This window comes from Sceloporus occidentalis, unplaced genomic scaffold (genome assembly GCF_023333645.1).
Source record: "Sceloporus occidentalis isolate IW3139 unplaced genomic scaffold, rSceOcc1.0.p SCAF_1, whole genome shotgun sequence".
Taxonomy (NCBI): Eukaryota; Metazoa; Chordata; class Lepidosauria; order Squamata; family Phrynosomatidae; genus Sceloporus; species Sceloporus occidentalis.
The window spans coordinates 245,069,697-245,081,187 of record NW_028316981.1 but is presented as its reverse complement, the minus strand read 5'-3'; the positions used below and the strand labels follow the sequence as shown (position 1 = coordinate 245,081,187).

Below are 11,491 nucleotides of genomic sequence, written 5' to 3'. Positions count from 1 at the left end.
GATACGTGTGAGCAACAGAATACACATAAATGCAGTTCTGATTATAAAAATACTGTGAACAACAAAACTGGAATGTGTGAGTGATTTGGATAGTCGCACACACACACACACAAAAAAAAGGCTGAATAATCCCTGGGAGAAAGTGCTATAGATGTCATTTCCTAGTGTTTCAGTCTGCCTCAGAGACCCTTTAACTGGGGGGCTACATGGATGCAATTATAAGGATTCGTTTTCTTGGGGGGGGGGTTACACAGTCAGACATAGCTACAATGACCAAACTCCATCATCATTATGTCTGAGGTGCAGGATCTCAGCCACTGTTTCCTTGATAGGCTAGTGGGGAAGATGAGGAACACTACTCTTTCTTTCAACTCATACATGCAACAGTTGCAATACATACAGCAATCCTATACATAATGGCTGAGTCTGGTTTTGCATAACACCACAAAATCTGTGTGACTACAGTCGTCTTTTGAAGTCCAAAATCGGAAATTCTGCAAAAACCTTATCACCCACACTACTAACTCCAATGTAGGCAGAAGATTTTATCATTAATGTAATTTAATATAGCAAAACATTTTAAAACCATTTTTAAAAGAGATAATAAACACAAGAAACAGAAAGTCTCTTTTAACTGGGTTACTTACATCAGGCATTCAGAAAAAGAAAGAAATGATTTTTTTATCATGATTATGTAGTCAGAGATGGGAAGCCTTTGTACATACTCCCTGTGCTAAATTTCTATCTCATGTGTGTCTGCATTAGAAATAAATTGACACTTAAGAAAAATATGTTGTGTACATACTGATCATATTTATTATACAGAAGTTACAAGTGGTTTTGAGTTCTACAACACCTGATACGTTTGCCATGGAAACAGATGAAAAACCTGTAGCCATCTATTATGATTCCTGAGCAATGTATAAAAATAGCAATTCAGCATTGCCTATTCAGTTCAGTTATAACACAGAACACACTTAAATATCTCATATATTATTAAAGAGATATACAAAATAAAAATGCATTAATTTCAAGTCTGAATGCTTTATGCCTTGCTGTTTCAAATTACTTCATACCTTCATAGTATCATTTTAGCCGAAATCCTCTCTCATGGTCCACATTACACAACTTTATGAATACTTAGCTACACAGAGGAAATGCTAATAAACTCTGTTAGTGAACTGTGAAAGATGCATAGCAGGACATTGGTAAGAGAGTCCTGGCATCCTGATGCACACCCAGACTAATGCACATTACTCCTGCTGTATGTTGGTCCTAATGTACATCAGCCATTAGGGGTGCACCACTATGTATTAATGTAACAGTGGCCCCTTACTGGGTATGGATGTAATGGAATTGTCCAATTCTAATTCCCACAGGCATAGTTTCACTTACAAAGATGCAACTCCACAACAGGATTCTGACATGTGCCTCTTTTCACTGTAGGATATGAGGCTACAATTATTGCTGTTTTACAGATATAACCAATGACACTCAGGAAACTGAAAAGCTGCTGAATGGACCTTACATTTCAGAAACCTCCAGTCTGGGATCCCTGACCATCAAGAGTACTTCTAAAAGAATAGCTCCTAGCACTAATCAAAAATACGAAAAAGTGAGGAAGTACTCCTAAGAGGCATACAAATAGAAGGCAACATCATCTGAACCCAACATAAAATTCCATGAATGACGCTGGACAATTGCACAGTAGAAGCCCCACGTGAAATTACAATAAGGTGCTTTAAAGAGCATTAAGATAAGGAATGGAAATTGGGAAGTGTTTGTTCTGCTAATCGGTCTGTACTGATGAGATAACAGTCTGGAAAGTTTAGTCCATGAAGACCAATTTAAATGTTACCACTATAACATGAGGACCACCAAAAAGCATTTTTGCATGGTGGCTGAAACATTTGAAAGCTTTCACTGTATTCATTAGCTCAGTTACATCCAGCTTCTTCATGACATACTCCTGGGATGTGCAGTGGCTGCCTGGAGATGTGTTCTGAGTGTATAGCTTTGCGCAGCAAGGAGCTTTTGAAATATTATGGTCATTATTTGGCTTAATGTTGTAGCAGCCTTCAGGTTGGGATTGTGACATCTAAAATTCCAGGAAAATAGATCGTAGAGTCTATCATTGGGCTTGTTCCAGAGCTTGATGCTAGAAACTTAAACTTAGGTGTTAATTTTAGTTCATCTATTTGCCTCTCATTGTGAAAGCAATTTAAATTGCAGTCTTAAATACAAATAGTAAGCAGTCAGTAAGTTGAACTTATTCACCAGTAGATAACTTAGGACTGCAGGCTTAGTTAACATCAAGACAGATCTGCTGCTAATGTGGGATTCCAGAATAATCTAATTTTATTGTATATATCTTTATAATAGGTCTAAGTAAGAGTTGTAGAGGTAGAGGTATGGTTTAAGCTTTGCGCAGTCACACCATAAATACATTTAAAGCTGAGAACTGTTGTTTAGATATCATATTGCATACGTTGGATAATGGAGTGTATTATCTAGTCTAAGACTTGGAAGGGCAGCTATGAAGGAGCTAGATAAGAGCCTGAAATGTCAAGAAATATTATTGAACACTAAAGTTAGGAGTGTCAGTGATGGCGTATCTCCAATTTCTATGTATAGTTGTGAAAGCTAGACCATAAAAAAAGCTGATACAAAGAAAATAAACTCATCTGAAATGTGGTGCTGGAGAAGAGTTTTACAGATACCATGGGAGGCTAAAAATTAAGAAAAAATAAATGGGTCCTAGAGCAAATGAAGCCTGAACTATCCCTAGATGTCAAGATGAATAAACTGAGATTGCCATATTTTGGACATATCATGAGAAGACAGGACTCCCTACAAAAGACAATGATTCTTGGGAAAGCAGAAGGCAGTAGGAAAAGAGGACATATGCATTACAGATGGATACACAATCAAAGAAGCAATAGCCCTGAGTCTAGAAGACATAAACAGGACTAATGACGAAAGAATGAATTGGAGGTCTCTCATTTATAGGGTCACAAGACGTCAAAATGGCCTTAATGACAGTTAAGCTGCCCCTAGACTTTGGAATGGACTCCCAGAGGAGACCCGCCTTGCTACATCCTTAGAAACCTTCAAGAAGGCAGTAAAGACAGAGCTCTTTCACCATGCTTATCCTCCTGACCTTCTATGAAGACCACTAGCATGGAACGGGACCAGCTGCCCCCATGATTGATTGTTGTAAATGTTTTCAGGTTTTTATGTTTTTGTTCTTATGCTTTTATTCTTTTGTGGTTTTAATCGTGCAGTAACTAATGCTGCTATACTGTAATTGTAATTTTAACCTTGTTGTGATCCCGCTTCGATCCATTGGGAGAGGCGGGAAGACAGAAATAAAAATTATTATTATTATTATTATTATTATTATTATTATTAACAACAACAATCTAAAGTTGCCACTCAAAATCAATCCCTGGTCTGTGAGCTCCTTGGAAAAGCTATGATAGTGGCAGTATTAATGTTTATTAATAGCAGCAGCAAGTGAAACACTGAAGATCTCCTGACTCCAGAATTACAATACAGAAAGAGAGGAAACAAACTATGAGGTTTCATATCATCAGCAAAATCCATAGCAGTATAGAAGCAATGGAATCAACAGGCTGAAACATAAAAATCCAAATATCTCTGGAACCCAATTTTTCCAAAGTTATTTAAAATGTGGAAATACTCCAAAAAGCAGCAAGGCAGTTCTACAGCAAAGTTCTTTTCACAGTGGTTCTGATGGAGACATGTTGTATTATTTCAAGTTTCTTGCATCTGCCTTCCATGGTGTCTTCCTTTACATAGGTCATACAAGTCTGCAATATGCTTATTGTGCAATGTCATAGTAGAAGTTGCGCAGTCTTAATTCCACTGTGGAAAATGGTGGCCGATCATCAACGCTTCAAAAGAAAGGCAAATGTTTTTGTATACAATACACATTTTGCTCCCTTGCTCTTTATGGCCTCTAGGGCAATGCCCCATCTATCTAACTGGATCTTTAACACCAACATTATTGAGCAGTGCTTTGAGGATCCTGCTGTCATGTAAAATTTCACTTACTGTGCACCAACCAATTCCCTATCAGATAACTTAGTCGTTATTTCCCAAGAGCAGCAGCATTGGTAGATAAATAGAAATGCTTTAAGAAAACTCTCCAAAGAGTTCTAGGCTACCAAGAACAAATAAATATACTCATCCCTCCATATTTGTGGAATTGGTTATTCATAGATTTGATTAATATGTTCTCTCTAGGAATCTCTAGGTCCTCCAGTGTAACTCTGTGGTCAACTTTAACTAAAAGTTGCACTGAAAGACTGAGAGATTCCTAGAGAGAATACTCCAGCAGGCATTTGTAGCCCCTCCAGTGCAAGTACTATGGTCAGTGTTTGTAGGATGTTGACCACAGAGTTGCACCGGGGGACCTAGAGACTCCTAGAGAGGTGTCCTCTCAGGTAAAAACATGCTGGTTTTGTTACTTGCAGTTTTTCTATATTCATGGAGGTCTTGTGCCCTTAACCCTAGCGAATATGGAGTGACAAGTGTATTTAAGAAAGAAAAACCTCCCTCCATAATGTAAAACATAAAAAGCAGCAGTGGAAAAGTACAATATTCAACAATAACCCAAAAAATATTAAAATCAAATATTTATCAAAACAGAAAGTAAAATCACCCACCGAAGGCCTTCCTAAGATTAAGCACACATTTCTGTTTTATCCCAAACCAAACTGCAGTTAATCTTAACGATGATTAATGGAAAAAAGCCAGCTTCATAACCCATTCCATCATTTCATCCTAATTTAAAAGAAAGATTAAAGAGAGAAAACCTCAAACAATGCAATGTATGTTGATTGTACTCACTTGTATGTCCAACACAGTTTCATTAATTCATAGACCTCAGGGGGGCAAGCTGGGGGACATTCCATTCGTTCTCCTCTTTCAATCATCTGAGCAACTTCTCCTCCTTTCATACCCTGCAAAACAGTGATTGACCTTTTATTGGTGCAGAGGACTATCAGGATGATTGTTCTAGCCCTAATTGATAGGAACATCACAACTTATTCTTTTCACCTGAGAGAGTTTCTGTAACAGACAAAATATCTTTATGCAGGATTTTCCCACCCATCAGCTCAATGTGTAGGAGTTAATAAAGGAAGTTTAATGAAAAACAAAATGTAGTTACCTTGTATGGCTTCTGCCCATAGGAAAAGGCCTCCCACATTAACACACCGAAACTCCAAACATCACTCTTGCTTGAGAATTTGAAGAAGTTCATGCACTCTGGAGCATACCACTTAACTGGCCATTTCCCATAATGTTCTGCCTAGAATAATACCAGAATAATAACAGCATGATCTTAGCCAAATAAAACTCAATAATATATTTCAGGTTTTTAAAGATAATCTCCTCCTGAATGTTTAGGGATATATTTCCTGCCTCTATGGTAAGGCAAGAAAATGAGAAAGAGGGTCAGCCACCATTAAGGTGTTACCCAAAGAAAGGTGTGGGAGGGGGAGTGGTGGGATCTCCACCAATATTACAGTGTTACTTTAATTTTTAGAGAACTTAACTTTTCCAAGAAGCTGGGTAACCTTTAGGACTATTTGCACCTGTATATACCAGTAATAACTAAAGACTTCAGGTCTGAAGTGAATTAAGAGAGTTTTATTTAGAAAAATGCACAGTGCAATCACACACACAATATCAATTCACACAGACTTAACCGAAATGGAAATACAGAAACTGGATAGTAGTTTGAGGGGGTGCCGTGTATGTGTAAATACCTGCCCTATGAGTAGATCACAGAAAGCTGGAGTGACTCAGACTGGGGGCGGCGGGGGTGTCTGAGGGCAGAAGTTTCATACATGGAGCGCAGTTTGGAACAATTGTATTCGTGCTGTGAGTGTGCAGAGACTAGGTTTTTGAAACCCATCTTATACCTGAAATCTAGCTCCAGACAGTGGGCTATCTCATAAGGTAACAAAGGCTGGATGACCTTTTCCAGGAATTGATAATGGGATTCCAGATTGGTTAATGGTTTTAATTTTAGTGCGACAAAATAGCTATTGGATCAGGATATCCCCAGGATAAATGGACAGGGAAGTTTGGCTAGGCAGAGGTTAGCTTGCTTCTTTGAGTGCAAGGAGCTCTTTTGTCTCAAGGGGCATGAGGAAATGCAGATGACTTGGGGGAAGGAAGAAGCACTTAATATATACTCATTTAGATCTGTCTTATTACCTGCATGTACACATGCTTTGAGTCTTGCTTTTTTTCCCCTGGGAACCTGAACTGGTGCTCCCAAAGGTCATTAGGACTTCTCAAGAACATGCTGGCTCCAGATATGAAACATGGGGACTCAAATACAGACAGGGTATGCAGTATGTGCTAACAATGGTATACTTTTCCTGGTGCAGAACTATACTGAGAGCCAATGTTGTCATAAATTACAGGCAAGCTGCTATTGTTGGGGATGGCAAAATATGGCTCATGGGTCACATGAAGCTCTAGATCTACCTTTTCAGCATCTGCCTCCTCCTCCCATGCTTCTGAATGTGCCACCATAATTTAGTGTCAGAGCAGCAGTACAACTCCTTCCCCTTTAAAGCCCTTCTGCTGTAAAACAAATCCCTTACTATTGCAAGCGTAGATTTCTTTATTTTTTGTTGCTCCTGCTCTGCCATATTATTGGTGACATTGTTCAGTGGCATGGGGACTATAACAGTGAGTTTCCTTGTGGGTTTCAGGAGGAGAAATTGGCCCCTAACTCCCAAAGTTGCCCATATCTGTGCTACTTAAATGCATCATAATTGTACCTGCTGGTTGCAGACCCTTCCTTTGCACAACTCCCCAGAGTGCTTTACAGTTGCAAATGAACTAGTGTAATATTTTATACTGAAGGATAAATTTTCCACGTACTAAGTGGACACAGTATTATCATGGTGCAATAGGCCTAATTATTGATCTCTAAGAGAAGATTTTCTTAATGATTCTTGTTTTCTCTCAAGGCACTTTTACATGTTCTCACGTCCAGCTAAAACTGAATTACAGCGACATCATACTACAAGTGACAAATGCCAGGCAAAGCATAAAATGTTACCTTGTAATAATCATCAGAGCCAAGAGCTTTAGAAAGTCCAAAATCACTAATTTTGGCATAATGTTGTGTAACCAGCAGTACATTTCTTGCAGCTAGATCTCTATGCACAAAGTTGTTTTCTTCCAGATATTTCATTCCCATAGAAACTTGATGAACTAGTTCTATAATATTCTTATCTGTGACATCTCTGAAAAATCAGAAGTGGGCCATTAGTAAATTTGCCTTTGACATCATTTCATTCCCCACTTTAATTGATAAATAAATAAATAAAATAGTATATTAACTGGATTTTTATCTGTTTCTATGTGGGCTGTTTCAGGGACACTTTTCAGGGATGCCGAACAGCACACAAAAATCTTTACAGTTGGATAAATGAGTATCTACTAGATATGGAAAGAATATTCAATGTTATTCATTTCCTGGCCAAAAAAATGCATTTCTTGACACTAGGGAAAATTAGTTGGGAGGAATAATGGTGTGAATGTTAAGATTTCATCTGATATTTGTATATTACAAAGACTTCAAGGATTTTTTTTCTTGTGCCCAGATATACATGAGGGTTTCATTCACAAACTTTGGGTGTTGTTGTTTGTTTGTTTTTGCAGAAAACCCAACCAAAAACCATGAATTTTTAATGCAACATTGTTGTCGTATGCATGCTCTTCAAACAAATTTTGAAAATCTCCATTTATTAACTAAATTAATATCAGTGTTTCAGCAAATGTAGCAGCTTCTGATGTTTTCACAGATCATCTACATTACAAATTTGTGCAATTTAGACTGCATCAGTTTTCTTATTCATGCTCAAAATTCTGTAAATTAAGTTTATTGAAGGGCAAAAATGAAATTCAACTTACTTGTGTTTTGCCAAATACTTATGCAAGGGGCCAAGTTCTGCCAACTCCATTACCAGCATCCAGGATTCAGCTTCACAAATACCAATCATTCGGACAATATATGGGTTATCCAATTGTTGCATTACATTTGCTTCTCTCAGCAGTTCATCTTTTATGGCAGGATCATTATTTTCATTCTTGAGAATTTTAACGGCTACTGTCTTCTTTCCCCTGCAAAAGAATTTTCAGAAAGCTTAATTATGTGTAGAGCTTTAGGTGTTTTAGCTCTTTAGCATGTGCATACTGTATCCAATACTATTTTTCTAATCATGCCTATATATAACCCTTCAGAGGAGAAGTAGGTAGGGATGTAAAGTGACTGAATAATTCTTCTTGTGCCTGAAGAAGGACAGGAAATATATTTACTGTTTTCCCTACAGGAGAAATGTGAGACAATTAACAAGTCTTGTCTTCCACAAGGAATAGAACTCATCCATTCCCATCAGGAATGGGAGCTTTCATTTGAAAATCAATGGTCTGGAAGTTTTCTTGTTTTGTTGCTTGATTGCTTCAGTGCAATTAAAGAGCAGGGGTGCAATAAAATCTGTGCATCTTCACACTGAAAAAGTCTAACAACATAGAAAGTTCTTCTTGCCAAAGAGATGTTGAAATTGAGTGTTTTTGTTATTTTATAAATGACTGGATTCAAATTTGTCTAACCTAAAATGTCACATAAGGGAGGGGGAAGGTAGCTCAGTATATTTTATGAGGAAGATACAGTGAAGAAGACAAGCTGAGATCAGTTTGGACTATAGCTCCTATAGCTGGGAAGGAGTTTATGGGAGCTGTGGGCCATAGCTGGTGCAATCAATGCTGAAGAATGCTGGGAGCTGCAGTCCAACAACAACCAGGTCTTGAAAGCTACATGGGGTCAGTCAGCCTTTGTTAGTACTTGGAGGGAAACGACCCAGGAATATTAAGTGCTGTAAGTTATCTTTCAGAGAAAGGAACTGGCAAAAACACTTTTGAGGATCCTTGCCTAAAAATTGTCCAAAATATTCATGAAAAAAATTGTCCAAAATGTTAATGAAAAAAATTAGACATTGACTGAGTTAAAGGGAGGGGAAAAATCAAACAGAAAGAGTCTTAATCCAAAAGAAGGGACTACAATAATTTTATGGAACCCACTCCTTTTAAAGTTCACATCAGATACAGGATATAATATGAAGGGTTTAAAATTTTACGTAGTAGTAACAAAAACACATTACGAAGAAAAATAATAAGAATCAAAATGGGGGAATGCTAAGATAACACATTCCGCTACTTACTTTTTCATTTCATAGGTGCCTTTTTTTACAGTGCCAAAATTACCAGAACCAAGTTCCTGCTCATCCAGAGTCAGCAGGCTTCTATCAAGAGTGACATTTTTAGCTTTCACCTCTTCTGGATCTGCATATGGACTTTCATAGACCTCTGTGTCCATAGGCAAAGCTGCTCTTTGATCATCTGTATCTTGAACAGCAAAACATATAGTACTGTCACATCCTTTGAAACCTGCGTATTTCTATTCACACTGCCTTTATAATATGAATCACTAAACATTAGCGCACTCTGACCTGAATCTTGTTCATAGATTCAGCTAGAGTAAACCCAGTGAATAGTCAGCGCTTACATAGATCTCGTTAATTCAATGGTTAGCAGTTAGGATGAACAGTAGAATTTGGCCCTGTGTCTTTTTATTTCTGCCTTCATGCCTTCTGTACTATACCGCCACATGCAAACAGGACTCTTTCCTACTGTTTAGCAAGCCTCCTCCTTTATCTCCTTGACACCCACTTTTTCAGAAATGTCCAACATCTTCACTGATTCATTTTTGTAGCTTGGTTGTTATTGAAGCTCCATCCTATTTCAACTTCATTACAAATTTGCACCACTAACTTCATCCCGTCAAGTTTCCACTGCTTTGCTGGATATTTAAAATAGATTAGATATATTAACCCATCTCTGTTTCATACAGTATGAAGCTTATTGTTAGTAAATGTTAAAGAATGGCAAAAACAGTAGCAATGCTGAAAGGTTAAGAAGTGTTTTAGAATGATAATATAAAATCATTTAATGTAATTGTACATATTTTAGATACGTCTGTATAGATGACTATTATAAGACTGAATGGATAGGTATTTAAAGCATAATCAATGAAGAAATTATTTTCCTTTTTTAACAGTTTGAACAATTACTCACATTTGACAAACAAGGTTGGGGACGACTTTTGCTAACTTTCTATAACTAAATTTGGAAAGAATGCATAAAAGGCTAAATTAGTTTACCAGGAGGGAGCAGACGGAGGATGGATCGTGACTGGGAGAGGAGTTCGGGAAGGCGAACTGGGAAGGAGCAGATGGAGGTCGGAGCATGACTGGGAGAGGAGTTCGGGAAGGCGAACTGGGAAGGAGCAGATGGAGGTCAGAACATGACCGGGAGAGGAGTTTGGGAAGGCGAGCCGGGAAGGAACACACGGAGGACAGATCGAGACTGGAAGAGAAGTTCAGGAAGGCGAGCTGGGAAGAAACTGTTTTGCCATTTTAGGAGAAATAAAAACTAAAGTACTCTAACTCAGCGTTTTCAAGATCAAATACATAAAAACAAGAGGACTAGAGTGTAATATTAGAGGCAGAAGCCCTTTAGAAATACAATTGGTAAGCTGTAAATCAGCAACATCTAGTGGATCCTAGATACATTGCCATCACTACTGAGAGAAGGTGATACCACAGCTGCTCCTGTTTAGCATCTGTCATATTTTCAACTAAATTTTCCAGAAGGTACGAAGGCAGATGGTAATTTTTAGTTCCTCAGAGTCAACATTATGAAGAATTCATATAGACCTAGATTTACAAGGCAGGCATTTATAAGATGATCACCTCAAGTATAGTCACCTTTCATTTTAAGCAGATAAAAAAAAATACCTACAGTTATAATTTTTAAAACAATGGAATGGTCAAAATAGCAAACTGAAGATGGAAGTAAAGCAGTGTAATAGCAACTAGAAGGCAACAGATACCTGCCTGGTACAGTTTAGGTAAAACAAGTTTTAAAATCTTCAGTAGAGAAGAGCTAATGTGACCACAATCAAATCTGTTACACATGATTTAACATTACCTTCTTAATCTTAGACTTCCACAGAGGGAGAGCTGGATAAAGTTGTCTTTGAATTCACAGTAAAATAAATAAGTGGTTTCATTACAATGGCTCTCATAATATGCTAAATAGCAAGACATAACTTTTTAAATGTCAAATTAGGCAGCAATCAATACTAGTGAGATGATATAATTGCCTACCTCGCTTTGCACGTGACACGTAACTGTTAAACGATGCAAGTAGGGTAGAATCATTGCTTCGGCCAGAAACAGGTAACTGTGATATACAAAATAGAATTTTCTCTTAGTGTCTTTTGTGAAATGGGTGGGCTAAGGAAAAGGTTACTCAACAAAAATTAAACAATGAAAGTTGTAAGAAAGGATTAATGCAGAAAGAGAGCGAAGCATAC

At 37.7% G+C, this 11,491-nt stretch overlaps 1 protein-coding gene across 3 annotated transcripts in view; it reads right to left on the bottom strand.

Moving 5' to 3' along the window:
* Positions 1 to 631: 631 nt before the first annotated feature.
* LOC149323701 (tyrosine-protein kinase SYK-like) overlaps positions 632 to 11,491 on the bottom strand; it is a 52,751-nt gene continuing 41,891 nt past the window's right edge. For 2 of the 3 annotated variants that reach the window (XM_089491217.1, XM_089491231.1), the window contains 7 exons: positions 11,283 to 11,358; positions 9,276 to 9,459; positions 7,969 to 8,178; positions 7,112 to 7,298; positions 5,198 to 5,338; positions 4,876 to 4,988; positions 632 to 3,917 (listed from right to left, as the gene is read on the bottom strand). In XM_089491217.1, the coding sequence (XP_089347343.1) occupies positions 3,845 to 3,917; positions 4,876 to 4,988; positions 5,198 to 5,338; positions 7,112 to 7,298; positions 7,969 to 8,178; positions 9,276 to 9,459; positions 11,283 to 11,358 (984 nt within the window). In that variant the 3' untranslated portion in view covers positions 632 to 3,844. The remainder of the gene's footprint in view (positions 3,918 to 4,875; positions 4,989 to 5,197; positions 5,339 to 7,111; positions 7,299 to 7,968; positions 8,179 to 9,275; positions 9,460 to 11,282; positions 11,359 to 11,491) is intronic. The other variant, XM_089491224.1, reaches the window with a different exon arrangement.